At 41.0% G+C, this 20,608-nt stretch overlaps 3 protein-coding genes across 5 annotated transcripts; 2 read left to right on the top strand and 1 right to left on the bottom strand.

The window, feature by feature from the left end:
- Positions 1-204: 204 nt before the first annotated feature.
- LOC110486483 (uncharacterized) lies at positions 205-2,564 on the bottom strand. Of its 3 annotated transcripts, none has more exons than XR_016485994.1 (11): positions 2,477-2,564; positions 2,357-2,384; positions 2,168-2,244; positions 1,953-2,034; positions 1,559-1,781; positions 1,369-1,436; positions 1,210-1,265; positions 918-1,020; positions 752-825; positions 476-599; positions 205-315 (listed from the first exon to the last, which is right to left on the bottom strand). XR_016485994.1 is itself a non-coding variant. In XM_021558112.3 (11 exons), the coding sequence occupies exons 1-11, from the start codon at positions 2,495-2,497 to the stop codon at positions 306-308; spliced, it is 852 nt and encodes a 283-aa protein (XP_021413787.1). In that variant the 5' UTR covers positions 2,498-2,564; the 3' UTR covers positions 205-305. The 3 variants fall into 3 exon arrangements, 2 of the variants coding, with proteins under 2 accessions (XP_021413787.1, XP_090052809.1); XM_021558112.3 differs by having other exon boundaries at positions 932-1,020; XM_090196683.1 differs by having other exon boundaries at positions 932-1,020; positions 2,168-2,241; positions 2,477-2,557.
- On the top strand, positions 2,544-5,200 carry LOC110486485 (transmembrane protein 205). The gene is made up of 4 exons (XM_021558115.3): positions 2,544-2,763; positions 3,313-3,421; positions 3,587-3,750; positions 4,022-5,200. The coding sequence occupies exons 2-4, from the start codon at positions 3,322-3,324 to the stop codon at positions 4,322-4,324; spliced, it is 567 nt and encodes a 188-aa protein (XP_021413790.1). The 5' UTR covers positions 2,544-2,763; positions 3,313-3,321; the 3' UTR covers positions 4,325-5,200.
- Positions 5,201-6,650: 1,450 nt separating this feature from the next.
- rab3db (RAB3D, member RAS oncogene family, b) lies at positions 6,651-20,428 on the top strand. The gene is made up of 5 exons (XM_021558113.3): positions 6,651-7,117; positions 11,688-11,927; positions 16,857-16,975; positions 17,068-17,192; positions 17,406-20,428. The coding sequence occupies exons 2-5, from the start codon at positions 11,688-11,690 to the stop codon at positions 17,591-17,593; spliced, it is 672 nt and encodes a 223-aa protein (XP_021413788.1). The 5' UTR covers positions 6,651-7,117; the 3' UTR covers positions 17,594-20,428.
- Positions 20,429-20,608: the final 180 nt, after the last annotated feature.

The raw sequence follows: 20,608 nt of genomic DNA, 5'->3' as shown, positions 1-20,608 counted from the left end.
AATAATGTATTGATGAGTTTGATTACCATTTAATTTATTCTGTTCCAGCCATTACTATGAGCCCGTCCTCCCCAATGAAGGTGCCACCAACCTCCTGTGTTTAATAGTGTACCGTAGATAATTACTGATTAAAAAATAAAAGCCTTTTATGTGAATTATTGATAAAGAAATGTGTTGAATGCACAAAGCTCAAACAGAAAATAATTGTCAGTGTAGACCACATTTGATTTTATTTGGCTGTCATAAAGAAGACAGTGTGAGACAAGGTAGGGCAAAAGGTAGGTAGAGGATTCCAGCTATGAACTTTATTTCCTTCTGCAACAGAGACAAAATGAAGAATTCACTTCTAATGTGGTTACCCTTATAACATATACATAAAATTAAGTGTGCTTATTAATAAGATGATAACATGAATTACTGTTGTCAGTAATAGATGAGAAACAGCAAAGCAGGATATTAGTGTGCTTTCATTTACCTGGCAGACACATCGATTTCCACTTTGATCTTTGGTGTCATTCCTTTAGCACATATTCCACTTTGCCCTTCATCTGAATCTGAATTGGCTGGCATAACCCTCTGTCCTATTCGTTCAGTTCGGCCTAGTATGCGATGCAAGAGACCATGCACATAGCAAAAAAAACGATCTATCAATAAAAACTGATCTCAGCAAACAGAAAAATACACTTTGTATTTCAATGCAAATGCTGCATATTTTGTAGATCAACAGCAAGTTAATTACCAGATATCTTACCTGTTTTATTGGGAGCCTTGCCTTTCGATATTGTTATAGTCTGAAGCTTATTCTGTAACTCAGAAACATCTGACCTAGGGGAGAACACTTGTTATAGGGATGCATCATCATAATTCCTTTAGTAATAGCAGTCTGTCAGATTGCTTGCCATCTACTCTAACCTCACCCCAGAGCTTTCACCTTGCATTTGACCTGAGCATGTCCTGAGGCCTCTGCAGTTTGAGAGCGTCGTCCTTCATCTTATAGCTGTCAATCATCCTCTCCATACACTGAAAATGGAGACAGATAGAAACATTTTCCAGAACATGTCACATTACATTAGATAAGCTTCAGCAGTCCAAATCATTATAGCCCAAGTACAGTTCAGAAGATTGTTTCAATTGTAAAGTTTGTATAATTTGAGTGAAATCATTCAGGTCAAAGTGATTTGGGGGAGAGAAATGTGAGCTCTGAAATACCATATCTTTGCAGTATTTCTCTGTCAATCTGCGCATAGTTTCATCTCTTAGTTTTTCTAAAAAAGGAAAGGAAAACTTGAGTAAGGTTTTAAAAAACCTTCCATTAGAACAACATCATGGAAGAGGGTCTTGTTCTGAAAAACATAAAATCAAACTTGCTAAGCAGGCCATGAATGTTGTGGATTTCCTCCCTTAGCTCAGCAATCTGCTCCCACAGGACTTTTCGACTGAAGAAACAGACAACATACACATAAAAAAATGGAGAGAGAATTACATGTTATTACTGCATTAGCCCACTGAGCTAAATTCTACTTATCATCATGCAAGTGTAGTTCACCAAAGTATCTACCTGTGGTAGAGTTCCTGAGAGATGTGGTTGATGGCAGCCTGCCTCTGGATGTCTGAGGGGTGAGTGCTGGAGCAGGAGGCTTGGAGAGTAGGACAGGAGCAGAGAGAGTGGGACAGGAGATTGCGCAAGTAGTGGAGCTCAGTGGATACCTCACAGCGTAGGCCCTCAAAACGCTCCTCAAGGTGCTGAGCGGAAACATGTGCAGCCAAATGGTGCACCTCGGCTGGAGGAACAAGGACAGGAGTACAGTTTATGTCATCTTTAAGTCATTGTTATGACAGTGCTATTTAGCCCTTATGACAGAGGGTTCAACTCAAGTAAACAGTAATAATAATAATCATGGAATCAAGGGTCAGGTGTGGTTCGGGCGTGATTGTGTTGTGTCCTCACTTACATTGAAGGACTGCTATGGTATTGAGATTCTGGGTTCTCTCTGCCTCGTGCATGAATAAAGTTTTGCACAGGGAATCAATAGTCTACAAAACAGCAAATATTAGTTGAAACAATATCCCCTGAATAAAACAGTAACCAAAACAAGCCACCAAAGAAAACAGTAGACAATGGTGAATATGGGAAAAATACTACATTTGACAGGAAGCAGTTAGTCACCTTGGCTTGTGTTTCAACCTCTGACCTAATTCTTTCCACAACATCTCGGAGAGACTCCTGAGATTCACCTACTGCTACTAGAAGACAACTCAAGAAAGTCAGTGAACAATGACCATGCAGTATTACACCAGGTATTGTCAAGTTATGTTAGTTTCTGATGATCACACTGACACAATAACACTTACACACCTTCAGCAGGAAGGGGCGGTGGTTCACACTGAAACAACAATCGGCATTGTATTAAAAATCATTCTAACAAACTATTTTGGTACTGTATGACATTGAGTGCCACATGTGTTTTCTGCTCACCAAGGCCCTCTTGTCGTCCATGTCAACTGACCTGAGCTAAGTAAATTGTAAGTGGGTGGATAAAAACAGTGTCACAATGACAAGGCGAGGATACGTTCTATCTCATTGATGATTGGTTTGTGGGTTATAATTTAACATAATATTCATTCTGTAATCATGTGATTTGTAGATATTGCTTGAGGGCGTGGTTAATGGAAATTGACGTCTGAGAGAGGAAGTGTTGTTCTGGTGTTCGATCAACGGGAGTTGCGAAGACTGTTTCCCTTCAGTCAACATACCACATCCAGGTAGTTATTTTTCAGTTGAGTTTTTAAAGGAAAAAATAAGACAAACAAGTGAAAAGCCACTTTCCTCTCTTTGGAATGCACTGCAACACTACAGGCGCGCAGTTGTGTAACTCACCTAGCTACGAATTACTATGTTAGCTAGCTAACGTTAGATGAGTTGTGCTAGCGAGATTTCTAGTTTATCTGACAAATGCCATTCCACTTATGGTTTCCAATTCCCCAAATATGATATTGAATTAAGTATTTAATCCTCAATTAACAGTATAGCATTTCTGTTTGCTAGATAGCTAGCTATCCAACTTTGGAGTATTAGTCTTAGTAAACAGGTCAGAACTCTTATCTCTCGAAGCCACCATCACTTGCATGCTAATCAAGTTTGCACGTGTAGACGGACCACTTTCCAGTCCTCAAATTATGCTGGTCTTTGTTGAATTTGAGTGGGGATGTTTTTTTTTGGTTTTATGTCCCCAATGCTGTAATGGAACTTAATAATTTATCTGGGTTGCTTGCTAACATTTATCTGGTACTTTTTCTCTTTTTGTCCCCCAGATTAATACCATGGTCACAGAAGGGGAGCCTACAGATTTGGTGAAAGTGCTGCACCTGCTGGTGCTGTCCTTCGCATGGGGAATGCAGTTGTGGGTCTCCTTTATAGCAGGTGATGATATTGGGATCGATAGGGGATGAGCAGAAGAAATCTGTTAGATTGTAGGGTTTTGCTAACACTCAGTGGCATATCAAAAGAAGCCAAGATTAAGAATTTGAGGCACAGTATTTGTCTCCCCATTTCTCTCACTTACATTATCCCTTTTCCCACCCACAGGTGTTGCACTGGTGAAGCAGGTAACACTGCACACCTTTGGGCTGGTGCAAAGCAAGCTGTTCCCTGTATATTTCTATTGCCTACTGGGCAGCAACTTTGTCAGCCTTGCTGTGTATGCAGTCTACCACCCCAGAGAGCTGCTGGATTGGCACGAAAGCCTGCAGGTCATATCACATTCTATTTTGTAATTTAGGGCAGGATTCAATCTGTACCGGTGAAGCATTACAGCTTGCACAATCGACATGTAAAGATTATTTCCGATTTAGATAATGGTTGTATCTACATTATAGACGTCACCTATGTCCAAATAACATTTATTTATATAGCCCTTCTTACATCAGCTGATATCTCAAAGTGCTGGACAGAAACCCAGCCTAAAACCCCAAACAGCAAGCAATGCTGAAATTCTGAATAAAAATTGTTCTTCCCCTATAGATGGCTCTGTACTTTGTGGCAGTCATCATGGCAGGTCTAAACGCACAGTGGTTTGGTCCGTCTGCCACAGAGGTCATGTTCAAGCTGCGGGAGGTGGAGCAGGAGCATGGCCTGGGGAACCAAATAGGGATAGGGAGCCAGAGGGAAGCCTACGCCAAACTCAGGGAGCAGGACCCCAAGTATAAGGCCTACAAGAGCACCTTTGGCCACTATCATGGCCTGTCCATCCTATGCAACCTGATTGGGTTTATCTGCACAACCACCAACATAGTGTACACAGCTCTCAATTTGCACACCATTTAGAGATTGTGTATATGTGGTGTTTGGTGACAGGTTTTCATATTGACTTTCAATCAGGGGATGTATGTATCAAGTGTCTCAGAGTAGGAATGCTGATGTAGGATTTTTGCCTTTAAATCACAATAAATAAGATTCCATAGATTTCTCATCTGAACAATCAGATCTGGAAAAAATCTGAAAAGATCTGATGTGATTGGTCAAGACCAATTAGTGGGAAAAAAATATCAGAATTGGCTGCTTGTGTAAACACAGCTTTAGGCATATTACATATGGGCCTGATCTTATTTCAGCACTCCTAGTGAGACGCTTGATGCATACGGCCCCTGAACATAACGCTTAACCATATATTTTTTTAATATGCCTTTTTAATCTAATTGTTTCACCTGTCAATAGAAAACAGCACACAATGTCAAAAGATTTCAAAGTATTTTTGGTCTTTCCTTTGTCAAAACGGGGAAAGGATGAATGTAATAAAGATCGATTTATATTTTTCAGATGTACATGATTTAGAAAAATAATTAATGTTAGTGATCCTCTTTTTGATTTCCCTACAATTATTGTTAATTTTACATTGATATACTTGAAGGGTTAGAGCTGAAGTATAATGTGCAGTGATCCTGATAATGTTTCAAAACGGAGGTTTAACACTTACACAGAACTTGTAGATACATTTTTGTTGTTGTTGAAAAGCACAAGATTCTGGACTGTTATTAAATGGGAAATTGTATTGCTTGTGACTTCCACTAGAGGGTAATATCTGAAAAAAAAACTTTGTACAATCATTAGGTGGATATTTTTTAACAACATAACATTTAGCGCAGGGTTGTTGCACATAATTATGTACTGTGAATAAATTACAATTATGGAAATTCCTACAAATAATGAATTCAATAACATCAATAATATTGTTAAATCATCTTTGATGTTGAAACAAGAAAAAAAAATCTGTTTTAGTTGTTACCCTTGATGGAAGCAGGAAATGCACTCCTACAGTTTGAGCATTTTCTTTGGAAAATCAGGTGCAATACAGGGTCAATAACATGCAACATATTAAGACCAGACCACACAGTTGGTGCCCACCTCTTGAACAGACTGGTTCTAACTTCATTATTGTGACGGACATCATGTAAAAAACAACTTTTAAACAGCTTTGAATAAATGGGCCGACCAGTGCTTTGCTGGCAAGTCTGGGAGGAGAGGGATGATGTCTTAATAAAGATAAAATATCACTAATGGATAACTGGACAGAACCCAAAACTAATGGTGTTTCAGAGTGAGTGAAAAGGCTTCTACAACCTACATGTTGTGATGTATTAGTCTGGTTGTTTTAGCTGTATGCATGTATGTATCGTTATTAGTGTTAATGTCAAACTACAATGTTGAGATATTGACTCAGAATAGTTAGCTTACAGTGGTAGATCATCAAGATGAAACCGTTTGGTATGGAAAGTGTCATAGGAAATGTTGTTTAGATTCTTATCATGCCTATACTGTATGTCTCTCAGCAGTCTGGGCCACTCCTCTTGGCTCAGAAGGAAAGACTTGCTCTTGAGATGAGCCTTGTCAGACAGGCTTAAGTGGCACCAGGAAATTGCATTATTTTAACTCCAGCAGCACAAGTTCACCTACTCTCTGATTAGGTGAGATTTCAAGAGAAATCTCTCCCTATGTAATTAGAGGTAAACCAGGCCACCAATTCTGGAGTTTCTCTTGGAGTGAACTAACACTGTTTACTTTTCAAAAAAAGGAAAAGAGACCAAATTATTTACAGATATACAGGTACACCACAACCAAACTCATTCACTCCCCATGTTACATTACCCAGATACTGGGTACAGATACTGTTGCTGGAAGTAAGGCCGTGTGAACTAGAAAACAAAGTACCCTTCATGTGCAGTAGTAGAAAAAACATTTCACACACTGCTGATTTCTGGAATTCCTAAGTAGTGAGCAAGTGTCTAAAACAGGATTTCCAAAATTCGGTCCTGGGTGGATGTTTTGTTTTTCCCTATCACTAACCACAGGATGTTGGTGGCTTTGATTATTTGAACCAGCTGTGTAGTGCTTGGGCAAAAAAACAAAAAGTGCACATAAAGGGGGCCCCACCAGGAAGTGTCAAGGATGTGCACCAATTCACTCATGGAAATAATTCTGATTTATTAACTGGTGGATGCTTTTCCAAAGTTGGCCTACCCTATCGGCATGAAAATATTAACTTAGACAACATTTTAGGATCTAAGCCCAGTGATCTCATTAGTGTATTTCTAACGATCTGCATTATCAAATGTTGAGTTATACTTAATAAATGAGGTTGGCAGACTGCAGAGCATCTCTGAAGTTCAGATCAGAAGACTGACCCAGCTCAGAATATTCTCTATATTATTCAACAATTTAATACACATAAACATCAATCAAACACAAACATACTGTAAATGCTGCCTTGATTTGTGAAAGCTCTTATTTCGAAACAGGCTAGAGCTGAGTGAGGGATCATAAAGTACAGGACATTTGCTCTCTGGAAGTGTGTGAGAGAGATTATAGCTGTGAATACTGTCGTGTGAGGTGATCACAACACTGACTGCTGCGCTCTCGAAGGGTGCTCCTTTGTACACAAACGAGATCCGGGAGCTGCCTGTTCTATTCCACAAACGCTCAGAGGAAAACGGTGAGGCAGAAAGCGGTGGGCGGAAAGAGAATTCAGGTTGTTGAAGACCCTAGGGAAGTTTCACTCTTCACTTGAAAGGAAATAACATTGAAGATTAAAGTCAAAGAAATTCCGTTTCCATAGATTAGTAGGTAAGTGGTTGGAAAAAGTTTGGTCAATATTTTCTGCACCTTTGTCCAGCTTCCTTCATGTCCAAACGAAAATAATTTGCTGGGCATTATATTCTCGTTTACTTAACTCAATTTAATGTACACTGGACTTAGTTTTACATGTTTTACATGCTCGAGCACCTGGTGCGATTTGAAGAACCGAAAGGACAAATTTTCTTCACCCCCATTCTCTGTATAGGGTCTACTTTGGCAGTTCTATATCATATAGAGATATAGCTGTCAAACTCTAGGCGGCATTTGCCTTATCCCTACAGTTTTCAGCCATTCACGACTCATGTGAATTTAAATCCCGACGCTGTTTCAACGTTTTGAAACGTCATATCGTCGCTTGCTGTGGCCTTTGCATTAGCGAGAAAGAATCCTTCAAATAAAAAAAACCGCACAGATCTATACAGCTATGGGTGCCTCCATCTGACAAAACTACACCTCCCGAGTTACGCTTACATACAGGTGTTCAGAAAACGCTCCGTAGCTAATTAGCACAGGTTCCTCTTATCTTCAGTAAACAAGCTCTGTAACATGGAGATATGGCCTTGTGGGAACACTAACCACAGGAGGTTGGTGGCACCTTAATTGGGGGGGGGACAGGCTCGTGCTAATGGCTGGAGTGGAATGGTTAAAATGCATCAAACACATAGGTTTCATGTGTTTTGATGCCATTCACTCCTTTCCAGCCATTATTATGAGTCGTCCATATCTGACACCAACCCTATCAAGGTGTATCAATTCAACCTTTTTAAATGATTTCTCACTGATATGAAAGATAAGGTCCTGTATGCTTCCAAAACAGACGCTTGTTAATGTTCAGATTGAGCATCGGGGCTCTTAACAAAACTCCCCCATACAGAAGATGCCTTTGTCCAATGATTTATGTGTAATGTAATGAAACTGAGAGTCATGATCAAGGGCTTATAGAGATGTAGAATGGACACTGGACAACTTTCAATATGATGGGTAGAGAGTGAGTTGACAAGTATAGGCCTACTTATTGTGCTATTAATTTGAGCTTGTCCAGGTATACTGAAACCACTCAATTTTACTAACCTACTTCCTTCACCTGTGTTTACGACCATTCTTTAATAGGGAACAGACAGCTGCCAACCAATCAAGAGCTAATTTCCTATAACAGCCAGGGACCTTACTCTGCAAACAGTGCCAGCTGAGAGACCACAATAGGCCTATTCACCATAATGGCCTCTTTTATTTGTTTTACAGAACGAATGCTTCTCCAGTGCATAAAAAATGACTCCCATTTCAACTCTACTAAGTGGAGGCCTGTTCTGTGATGACAGTGATGTAAAATCTGTCCCGTAAGAGATGTACCCGATTATTGTGGCAGATGGTGGCATGCCAGTATTAAATTCATCACCCCCTGGTCAAAGTGATCTAGTGCTACTTGTCCACAAAGAGTTTTGGCCATGTGTTTCTCAACACTTCATCATCCAGTAACTTTGGTCTCTAATATCTTAGAATAATTTGGACAGTATGACTGCAGCATTGGGATGGATTATATAATATTATTATTGTACAATGGGATATTGAATTGAGTGATATTGGATAGTGTAGGCTACTCATTGCCTCAGCAGCACAACAGTTGTCACAGATTTAGGGTAGAAAAACTGTTTCCCAAAATATTATTTTGCCTCAAGACTTCTTGAGCCACAGTGTAAATGTGCATGGTGTGACCAGGATTTAGCAGGCTTATGTTCTGAGAGGAAAACAACATTTGATCCAATGGGTTTCCCGCATATTCTTTGTACACACAGTGTGGGACCTATGATCCAATGACTTTAGACCCACAAAGCAATGGTCAGATGAAAGTTTGATTGGTGCCATGTGATAGGGGATTATAGTACAGACCTGCCTTTTGCACAGAATAATTTTGGCCTTTACATCATACATTTACCGCACAGATCATCCCCCATGTTACAAGTAAGGGGCAGTGGACTCACTCTCACACCCCTATAATCTCGGTGGGCACAAACATGGAATCATAGAGATACAGCTTCAACAAGAGATTTTCTTTGCCCCACAAGTGTCTGTGGACTAGAGGTCGACCGATTTAATAGGAATGACCAATTTAATTAGGGCCGATTTTCAAGTTTTCATAACAATTGGTAATCTGCATTTTTGGACACCGGTTATGGCCGATTACATTTACTCCACGAGGAGACTGCGTGGCAGGCTGACTACCTGTTATGCGAGTGCAGCAAGGAGCCAAGGTAAGGTGCTAGCTAGCATTAAACGTATCTTATAAAAAACAATAAATCTTAACATAATCACTAGTGAACTACACATGGTTGATGATATTACTAGTTTATCTAGCTTGTCCTGCTTTGCATATAATCAATGTGGTGCCTGTTAATTTATCATTGAATCACAGCCTACTTCATCAAACGGGTGATTTAACAAGCGCTTTCGCAAAAAAAGCACTGTTGTTGCACCAATGTGTACCTAACCATAAACATCAACACCTTTCTTAAACATCAACACCTTTCTTAAAATCAATACACAAGTATATATTTTTAAATCTGCATATTTAGTTAATATTGCCTGCTAACATTAATTTATTTTAACTAGGGAAATTGTGTCACTTCTCTTGCGTTCTGTGCAACAGAGTCAGGGTATATGCAGCAGTTTGGTCCGCCTGGCTCGTTGCGAATTGTGTGAAGACCATTTCTTCCTAACAAATACAGCCAACTTCGCCAAACGGGGGAAGATTTAACAAAAGCGCATTTGTGAAAAAAGCACAATCGTTGCACGAATGTACCTAACCATAAACATCAATGCCTTTTTAAAAATCAATACACAGAAATATATATTTTTTTAAACCTGCATATTTAGCTAAAAGAAATTCATGTTAGCAGGCAATATTAAACTAGAGAAATTGTGTCACTTCTCTTGCGTTCATTGCATGCAGAGTCAGGGTATATGCAACATTTTGGGCCGCCTGGCTCGTTGCAAACTAATTTGCCAGAATTGTACGTGATTATGACATAACATTGAAGGTTGTGCAATGTAACAAGAATATTTAGACTTAGGGATGCAACCCGTTAGATAAAATACAGAATGGTTCCGTATTTCACTGAAAGAATAAACGTTTTGTTTTCGAAATTATAGTTTCTGGATCTGACCATATTAATGACCTAAGGCTCATATTTCTGTGTGTTTATTATAATTAAGTCTATGATTTGATAGAGCAGTCTGACTGAGCGGTGGTAGGCAGCAGCAGGTTCGTAAGCATTCATTCAAACAGCACTTTACTGCGTTTGCCAGCAGCTCTTCGCTGTGCTTCAAGCGTTGCGCTGTTTATGACTTCAAGCCTATCAACTCCCGAGATTAAGCTGGCAATACTAAAGTACCTATTAGAACATCCAATAGTCAAAGGTATATGAAATACAAATGGTATAGAGAGAAATAGTCCTATTATAACTACAGCCTAAAACTTCTTACCTGGGAATATTGAAGACTCATATGAAAGCTGGTGGTTCCTTTTAACATGTTCTCATGTTCTGAGCAAGGAATTTACACGTTAGCTTTTTTTACATGGCACATATTGCACTTTTACTTTCTTCTCCAACACTTGGTTTTTACATTATTTTAACCAAATTGAACATGTTTCATTATTTATTTGAGACTAAATAGATTTTATTGATGTATTAAGTAAAAAAATTGTTCATTGTTCATTCAGTATTGTTGTAATTGTCATTATTACATATATATATATATATATATATATATATATATATATATATACATATATATATATATATATATATATATATATATTAAATAAATAAAAATTGGTCGATTTAATCGGTATCGTCTTTTTTTGGTCCTTCAATAATCGGTATCGGCTTTTTTTTCGTCCTCCAATAATCGGTATTGGCGTTGAAAAATCATAATCGGTCGACCTCTACTGTGGACCGTCCTCTACATTCCCCTTTGATGTTAAATATCACTACTTCTTAAGATGGCCATGCTGAGCTAGCTGGCCTGGCCCACTGATGGGCCTGGCGGCTATGTTCTTGACCGGTTTTCAAGGAGACAGTCCTCATCAGAAGGAAGCTGTGGTGTGCAGCCCTGATTGTTCAGCTGAGGATGAGGGGGGAGACCATGGACTCTCCTTTCACACCCATTCCTTGCAGTCATTACACCCACTTTTAGGAACGAGTGACAGACACTAAAAGGTCTTTATGGTGTGCAATTTGATACCCAGTGGCAGATGCTGCAGCCTGCAAGTGACTGAGTCATAATAGCTATGATGAGCAGGTTTTGAAAACTCCCCGCAACATACTGGATCATAACAATTTAGGGGACTGGGCCTGGCCTGTTGATTTTACCTACCAACTGTTGAGTTGTATTGGTATGAAATTCAAAGATTCATATCAAATGTTATTAGTCACATGCGCCAACTACAACAGGTAGACCTTAGTGAAATGCTTACTTACGAGCCCCTAACCTGATGATTTGTTGTTTAATTCACCCTGAGCTGCAGTATCACCTCTCACACCTCTGCCTTCCCTTCTAGATGGCGTCAGTGAATGACTCTCGCCTTCAGCAGCAGCCTGCCCAGAAGGATGCGGCTGACCAGAACTTTGACTACATGTTCAAGCTGCTGATCATTGGCAACAGCAGTGTGGGGAAGACCAGCTTCCTGTTCCGCTATGCTGATGACTCCTTCACCCCAGCCTTTGTCTCCACCGTGGGCATAGACTTCAAGGTCAAGACCGTCTTCCGCAATGAGAAAAGGATAAAGCTACAGATATGGGTGAGTTAGCCTTATGCATTTTGTCCCACATGCCAGCTATGGTCTCTACAACATGATTGCCACCTTTGTGCCACATTTTTGCCACCATAGTGGACTCTCATACACATCCCATCAAGAGGAAAGTTGTCCTCTGTATTAAACCAGAATATAAATCCATAGACCAAATCCTTCACTATTGAATTGAGTTTTTCTGACAAGATGGCTGATAATTATATAGTGGTGGTCAATCACAAACTTTCATCTGCAAGGCCCTTGCATTTTACACAGTGGTGTAAAAATACTTTGAAGTACTACTTAAGTCGTTGTTTGGAGGTAGTTTACTTTACAATACATTTTTGACAAATTTTAATCCATTTTATTCCAAAGAAAATATGTACTTTTTACTCCCATACACTTTCCTTGACACCCAAAAGTATACATTACATTTCGAATGCTCAGTAAAGACCTCAATATGGTCCAATTCACACACCTATCAATATAATGCCTCTGGTGAACTCACTAAACACAAATACTGCATTTTTAAAAGATGTCTGAGTGTTGGAGTGTACCCCTGGCTTTCTGTAAATCACGCCATCGGCTTTGCTTAATATAAGGAATTAGATTTATAGCATGTCATTTTTTACCTTTACTCAAGTATGACAATTTAGTCATTTTTCCACCAATGATTTTACCCTCCGTCTCTCTCGTATGTTTTGCAGAAAACTTGGTTTCTCATCTCAAGCTACTGCAGTGTGTTGTTGCTGCTTGTACCACATGCTCTCGAGACTAAGGCTGTGTTTGGACAGGCAGACCAATTCTGATCCATTTTCCACTTATTGGTCTTTTGACCAACCACATCAGATCTTTTTCAGAGCTGAACTGATTGGTCAAAAGAACTGATTGGAAAAAAATATCATGTTCTGTGGAAATACTAGAATTACAGGGCTACCAGAAGTGTACAATTTGTTACAATGTAGCCTAGTACCTTGACGTCTGAAAGTGTTTCAAGGTAAACTATTTCACCGTACAGTGAATGCTGTTTAAACAAGACAAACACCCTATATGGTATTGTATTCAATCAAGATGAATCAGCAGCAACCGTGTCCACACCAATGTACACACCAAAACCAAGCTGACTGACGCACTGACCCTGTTTCCACCTAGGACACGTGATTTGGCTTAATGTTGTCAGTGGTGCCTGGGATCACTGAATGCCATCTGATGAGTTTCAAATCAGAGAAGAATAAAACCCTCCTCAGTTTGCCTCATACATTGGAGGTGTGGAAGTAGCAACCATGTCCAATAAATGAGCCCTGGCTTCGAGAGCAAGTATACAGTTAATGAACAACCCTATGTGGAATGGCCAGGGGCGTTTAATCCGCAGTGTCCTGTTTTCACTCAAACCCTCTTGAGCCTCGCCTCTCTATAAAGAGTATACAGGTGGTGCCCTGTCCACACTGCTGCAAGCTTTCCTCCACATGTGTGGCATGAGAAGGGCTTGAAATGATTTTTTTATCATGGTTTTAAAAATGAGTTTAATTTGAAGCCTTCTATAGTACCATTATGGTTCTACTTTCTCAACCTGAACCATACTGTTTATTCTAGGAGGATACACCACATGGCAATATGTTAACTACACAATGACACACCTGGTGTCGGAACCACAAAGCCCAGGGCTTAGAGTGTCCCTGCTTTGTGTGGGCGGCAGGACCAGGTGACGCATGCTGAGAAGGGTCCTAGTGACATCAATGGCTCTGACCCCCAACCATTTTACACTCATTGTCATCATGCATATGCTTTTGGACAGTATTTTCTTTACTTGTTGTATAGATAGTTATGGAGACAGTGTGAGCCATGGGGAAAGTGTATTTGGTTAGTGCTACTGTAAGATACATTACCCTGCCAAATATTTGATCATGTCTGCTCATATCAGGTAAGATATGCATCTGGTATCCTTCATTCATAAATTAAACAAAAATGACCCTGAGATGACGCAGACTCTCCTTCTGGGTAACGTCATTTAACAGAAGTACACCGCTGCCGATACACCGACTCACACACTTATAGAGCACTTGTGTCTCTAGCCCAGCACCTGCTCTCAGTTAAGAATAGCTCTATTTTTTGCAATCTCTAAATCGGTGGCAGTTCGTTCGGGCTGACTACCCTGCACACTATTAGCCCTAATGAAACATTCATAACCCCCCCCCACTATTCAGTGATGTAAAGTCCTCCAATGCAAATGAGGGACCCAGGCCAGGTTACCAAGCGACGGCCAAGGATAGTTGCCGTGCCAATTTAATCTCCTCACCTGCTTGACTATTTTTTTTCATGTTAACCTTTTCCAGGGAAGCAACTCTGACATCACACTCAACCTCTACTTAATTGAAAGATGTTTCCGATAAACAGGTCTCTACAGCTCTGCGGCACCAGAGAGCTGTTATCGACATCTGACGCTCTCCGTGTTCTTTTTGTTCTTACTGGGTTTTTGTTAGTGGGCCAGGGTTTGTTGTTTGACAAGAAGTTATGTTGATGGACATGGCAAATGTAGGTGTTACTCTGTTTAATCATGTATCTGACACTTTAATTTCTAATAGTCTGAAGTTAACAGTGGCTTTGGGTGGGAAGGTTTCGGCTGATAGGACAATTTAAAGGACAAAGCACTATCACAGAAATATGTTTATTTATGTCAAATATCTATTTTGTATGTTAACAAAAAAACATGAATTGTAGTCTTTTCTAGACCTGAATATTTACAAGCGTATACACACTAGAGGTCGACCGATTAATCGGAATGGCCGATTTCAAGTTTTCATAACAATCTGTATTTTTGGATGCCAATTTTGCAAAAAAAAGTTTTTTTTATACCTTTATTTAAGTAGGCGGGTCAGTTAAGAACACATTTTTATTTTCAATGACGGCCTAGGAACGGTGGGTTAACTGCCTTGTTCAGGGGCAGAACGACAGATTTTTACCTTGTCTGCTCAGGGATTCTATCTTGCAACCTTACAGTTAACTAGTCCAACGCTCTAACTACCTGCCTCACAAGGAGCCTGTTGCGCGAATGCCGTAAGAAGCCAAGGTAAGTTGCTAGCTAGCATTAAACTTATCTCATAAAAAACTATCAATCAATCAATCATAATCACTAGTTATAACTACACATGGTTGATGATATTACTAGTTTATCTAGCGTGTCCTGCGTTGCATATAATCGATGCGGTGCGCATTCGCGAAAAAGGACTGTCGTTGCTCCAACGTGTACCTAACCATAAACATCAATGCCTTTCTTAAAATCAATACACAGAAGTATATATTTTTAAACCTGCATATTTAGCTAAAAGGGATGCCATCCTTCAGATAAAATATGGAACGGTTCCGTATTTCACTGAAATAATATACGTTTTGTTTTCGAAATGATAGTTTCCGGATTCGATCATATTAATGACCTAAGGCTCGTATTTCTGTGTGTTTATTATGTTATAATTAAGTCTATGATTTGATAGAGCAGTCTGACTGAGCGGTGGTAGGCACCAGCAGGCTCGTAAGCATTCATTCAAACAGCACTTTCCTGGGTTTTGCCAGCAGCTCTTCGCTGTGCTTCAAGCATTGCGCTGTTTATGACTTCAAGCCTATCAACTCCCGAGATTAGGCTGGTGTAACCGATGTGAAATGGCTAGCTAGTTAGCAGGGTGCGCGCTAATAACGTTTCAAACATCACTCGCTCTGAGACTTGGAGTGGTTGTTCCCCTTGCTCTGCAAGGGCCGCGGCTTTTGTGGAGCGATCGGTAACGCTGCTTCGAGGGTGGCGGTTGTCGATGTGTTCCTGGTTCGAGCCCAGGTAGCGGCGAGGAGAGGGATGGAAGCTATACTGTTACACTGGCAATACTAAAGTGCCTATAAGAACATCCAATAGTCAAAGAGAGAAATAGTATAGAGAGAAATAGTCCTATAATTCCTATAATAACTACAACCTAAAACGTCTTACCTGGGAATATTGAAGACTCGTGTTAAAAGGAACCACCAGCTTTCATATGTTCTCATGTTCTGAACAAGGAACTTAAACGTTAGCTTTCTTACATGGCACATATTGCACTTTTACTTTCTTCAACAAACACTTTGTTTTTGCATTATTTAAACCAAATTGAACATGTTTCATTATTTATTTGAGGCGAAATTGATTTTATTGATGTGTTATATTAAGTTAAAATAAGTGTTCATTCAGTATTGTTGTAATTGTCATTATTACAAATAAAAGAAAATTAAAATCGACCGATTAAATCGGTATCAGCTTTTTTTGGTCTTCCAATAATCGGTATCGGCGTTGAAAAATCATAGTCGGGGCCTCCTGGGTGGCGCAGTGCCATCAGAGTCCCTGGGTTTGCGCCCAGGCTCTGTCGTAACCGGCCGCGACCGGGAGGTCCGTGGGGCGACGCACAATTGGCCTAGCGTCGTCTGGGTTAGGGAGGGCTTGGTCGGTGGGGATGTCCTTGTCTCATCGCGCACCAGCGACTCCTGTGGCGGGCCGGGCGCAGTGCGCGCTAACCAAGGTTGCCAGGTGCACGGTGTAGCCTCCGACACATTGGTGCGGCTGGCTTCCGGGTTGGATGCGCGCTGTGTTAAGAAGCAGTGCGGCTGGTTGGGTTGTGTATCGGAGGACGCATGACTTTCAACCTTCTCTCTCCCGAGCCCGTACGGGAGTTGTAGCGATGAGACAAGATAGTAGCTACTACAACAATTGGACACCACGAAAATTGGGGAGAAAAAGGGGTAAAAAATAAAATAAAAAAATCATAGTCGGTCGACCTCTAATACACACACACATTCACCTCTAGCGTCTCAAGTCTGTTGGTCTTAGTCAATATTGCCCCCTTCTGGTCTCACAAAATACCACACAATTTAACATGTTCCCAAACCCAACCTGTAAAGAATGACCATCCATCATGTTCCCCACAGGACACAGCGGGACAGGAGCGCTACCGTACCATCACCACAGCCTACTACAGAGGAGCCATGGGCTTCCTGCTCATGTATGACATTACCAACCAGGACTCCTTCAACGCAGTTCAGGACTGGTGAGTGAAAGGTGGAAGGTTCCATCATTTCCATATTGACCCTGCTGCCTTCTCAGACTGTGTATTCGTCTACTCTCACCTCGGTCATACAGGGCAACTCAGATTAAGACATACTCTTGGGACAACGCACAGGTGATCCTGGTGGGAAACAAGTGTGAACTGGAGGATGACAGGCTAGTCCCCACAGAGGATAGCCAGAGACTGGCCAAAGATCTTGGTGAGTACCATCCACAACAGCATGCAGTCTTCGCAAAGACTATACACAAAGAGGTCACACTACCACAGCATACTGACCTCATGAGAACACACTTACACACCGATATAGCAGGGGACACCGAAACCCTTAAGCCTAAATATCTCATCTGCTTTTCTTGAAATCTCTCCACAGTAAGTAATTACTCTACTCAATTTCCCCATCTCTGTCTGACAGGGTACCAGTTCTTCGAGGCCAGCGCCAAGGACAACATCAACGTGAAGCAGGTGTTTGAGCGGCTGGTAGACGTCATCTGTGAGAAGATGAACGAGAGCATGGGCGGAGATGCCAACATGTTGTCCAATCACAGGAGTACCAGTCTACAGGACTCGCCTCCAGAGAACCATGGGGGCTGTGGCTGCTAAATCCCACCTCATTTCTCCTCACAGCCCCACACTAAACCCCGTCACTGTGCCTGAAGTATAGAGAGTCCACCTCACAAACTACACCCCAATCTCACACCCCCTAACACAGCCACTACAGTGAAAACCATAAAGCAGCTAGCTGAGATAACCATCGGTCCCCTCCCCTCGGTCCATCCAGTGTTATCCCACATATCCCCTGTTCTAGTTTCTGTATTCCCGGAAAAGGCCCCATCTCTCTTGTGTACTGTGCCCCCCCACAGCCTCTACCACATGGCATCCCCTCTGCTCTTCTGGCACAAAAAAAATGTAAGTACTGTATTTATTGTGAGAAACCTTTTTAATGGCTTTATTTTTAAAGCAAAGCTAGTTCAAATCAGCTTAAAGAAGTGTCAATCTGAAGAAGATTTGTCATAATGAAATAGTTTCCAGTAGTCATTATTTTAGGTCATTGTTGTGTTCAGAGTTTAATTAATGAAAATATAATAGTTCAAGACTCAAACAGAGCAGAAGGTGCTTTTGTTTTGGATGCCCCCTGGCTAGATGCTCTGCTTTGAATGTATTCATTGGACTAAACTTCTCCGAATCCAAAACCGGACAGAAAACAGTACCCCAAAACCTGATAAAAAAAATACAACAAAAAAACATTATCTGTCATATCCTTGATCAAAATCTAAATGTAACTGTTATTAATGAAGATGACATCATCCAGACAATCACAAAACAGAGTTATTCTGCTGCTTTGGCCTTTTGCTTCCTCATTCCCTGACCTCCATGCTTTACTCTGTGACACTGAAGATGCTATTTTGCCATGTCCTCAGAATAATTGTGCACTACTATTCTTGAGACTTTCTTAACCACTACTGCTTATGAGAAGGAGAAGGTGAAAAAGTATGAGATTGTTCCAAACAATGTTAGAGCAATGTTGTGCTCCAGGATATTTGTCTGGGAGGAAGTCGTATAACACTAGTGACACTGACACGCGTCATGTGATCTGCTCTGGCATGTCCTCACTCACCCCTCTGTGCCTCCCCTTCCTACTCATTGTTCTTACAATTTCCAACCTGATTGCACAAGGCTTCAACAGTGTCCTGTAATCTGGATGTGCCAGTGTAAACTGCCTGCATTACTTGCATGATGTTACTGTACTGTTCTTACATCTAAATTACTGTCTATGAAGTAGCCTAATTAAAGCGTGGTGATTGGCCAAGCATGACACCCATGTTAATTCATTTTCCAAATCATATGCTTGAACAGAAAGACAAATGGTGCACCTAAAGCATGTACAGTACATTCCATTGTACTGCTTGGATGGCTTCAGTAGAAAAAATATTCATCTCTCCAACTGGACTGGAGAGACATGCATCTCCCTGTTCTCCGGCCCTCTGTTACTCACAGACACTGCCATTTCCCTATCACTAGCCCCACACTGTTCTCCGGCCCTCTGTTACTCATAGACACTGCCATTTCCCTATCACTAGCCCCACACTGTTCTCCGGCCATCAGTTACTCACAGACACTGCCATTTCCCTATCACTAGCCCCACACTGTTCACTGGTCCTCTGTTACTCACAGACACTGCCATTTCCCTATCACTAGCCCCACACTGTTCACTGGTCCTCTGTTACTCACAGACACTGCCATTTCCCTATCACTAGCCCCACACTGTTCTCCGGCCCTCTGTTACTCACAGACACTGCCATTTCCCTATCACTAGCCCCACACTGTTCTCCGGCCCTCTGTTACTCACAGACACTGCCATTTCTCTATCACTAGCCCCACACTGTTCTCCGGCCATCAGTTACTCACAGACGCTGCCATTTCCCTATCACTAGCCCCACACTGTTCACTGGTCCTCTGTTACTCACAGACACTGCCATTTCCCTATCACTAGCCCCACACTGTTCTCCGGCCATCAGTTACTCACAGACACTGCCATTTCCCTATCACTAGCCCCACACTGTTCACTGGCCATCAGTTAGGGACAGGCACGGTCTCGGCGTGATAGCAGCCTTATGTTTTTACGCCAAAGCACTGCTAAAGCTGAGGGGTTGGGTCAAAGCCCGCCAAAAGTATTCATGGGCGCCTACTCTCTCCAATTGCTTATCACACCTATCCACCTGGAAGCACAGCTGATACTGACTCGTTGTTTGATATTAGCTGGCTGATTTGTATCAAGTGATCTCCTCTGTTCATCTCCTACCACAAGCAAGTGGTCTCCCCTGTTCCTCTCCTACCACAAGCAAGTGGTCTCCCCTGTTCATCTCCTACCACGAGCAAGTGGTCTCGTTGTGGTGTGAAACATTTGACTGGAGACTTAACTGTTAACCTTTTATAGCTGTGTAAAAACACTATACCCACATTACATCTGCATTATGCCCAAGTTGTAAAAGCTTTCTCCTGGGTGGTGTTTGTCAGTGTATTTAAATAGTGTTTTTCTTTCTGCTGCTGAAGGTAACTGGATTGAAAGTGGTGAGGTTTTACTGAAAGTCCTGAGGAGGACTTCTCTAAATCACATGCTGATGCACTGATACCCAGTTTATCTAAATACTTCAATGTCAGTTGATTAAAAGGACCCATAACATATCTTTTGATAATTATGTTCATCTGAAGTTGTAAGTTTCTTTCTGTGGAATTGGTTAGTTTTTTGTGTAGTATGGCATTCCATAGGTTATATAGGAGGTTTGTTATACTATTAAGGGGGAACTATACTGTTGTGTCAATGTATATTTGTTTTGTTCCTATTTAAGGCTCTTTGTTTGATGAACAATCTTATTAGAAAAGGCATATACATTGCATGTGTTTATGAAAATAAAGACTTCATTACAAAATATAAAATCTTGAGTTGTCGTTTTATTGTGCAATCCTAATGCTAAAATCGTTTAGATGATTAGAAGTTGTGAAAGCACAACATCTATGCAGTCAAGCTGACAAAGGCTTGAGACCCATGCTCTATGTGGTTAGGTTAGTCTTCATGGTGATTTCATTAATAATTTATGGCCTTACGTCCTACCTCCC

The sequence above is a fragment of the Oncorhynchus mykiss genome, chromosome 13 (assembly GCF_057628025.1).
Source record: "Oncorhynchus mykiss isolate SJ-2025 chromosome 13, ASM5762802v1, whole genome shotgun sequence".
Classification (NCBI taxonomy): Eukaryota; Metazoa; Chordata; class Actinopteri; order Salmoniformes; family Salmonidae; genus Oncorhynchus; species Oncorhynchus mykiss.
The sequence above is the reverse complement of the archived record's forward strand: the minus strand, read 5'-3'. Positions and strand labels throughout refer to the sequence as shown.

What these genes read in the sequence shown, in the direction of transcription:
- LOC110486485 (XM_021558115.3), top strand. Translation starts at nt 3,322, where the DNA reads ATGGTCACAGAAGGGGAGCCTACAGATTTGGTGAAAGTGCTGCACCTG. An exon ending in GTGGGTCTCCTTTATAGCAG is followed by an intron (nt 3,422 to 3,586) that starts GTGATGATATTG and finishes TCCCACCCACAG; the next exon opens with GTGTTGCACTGGTGAAGCAG. An exon ending in ATTGGCACGAAAGCCTGCAG is followed by an intron (nt 3,751 to 4,021) that starts GTCATATCACAT and finishes CTTCCCCTATAG; the next exon opens with ATGGCTCTGTACTTTGTGGC.
- LOC110486483 (XM_021558112.3), bottom strand. Translation starts at nt 2,497, where the DNA reads ATGGACGACAAGAGGGCCTTG. An exon ending in TCTCAGGAACTCTACCACAG is followed by an intron (nt 1,437 to 1,558) that starts GTAGATACTTTG and finishes CTGTTTCTTCAG; the next exon opens with TCGAAAAGTCCTGTGGGAGC. An exon ending in CAAGGCTCCCAATAAAACAG is followed by an intron (nt 600 to 751) that starts GTAAGATATCTG and finishes ATCGCATACTAG; the next exon opens with GCCGAACTGAACGAATAGGA.
- rab3db (XM_021558113.3), top strand. Translation starts at nt 11,688, where the DNA reads ATGGCGTCAGTGAATGACTCTCGCCTTCAGCAGCAGCCTGCCCAGAAG. An exon ending in GGATAAAGCTACAGATATGG is followed by an intron (nt 11,928 to 16,856) that starts GTGAGTTAGCCT and finishes TGTTCCCCACAG; the next exon opens with GACACAGCGGGACAGGAGCG. An exon ending in TTCAACGCAGTTCAGGACTG is followed by an intron (nt 16,976 to 17,067) that starts GTGAGTGAAAGG and finishes TCGGTCATACAG; the next exon opens with GGCAACTCAGATTAAGACAT.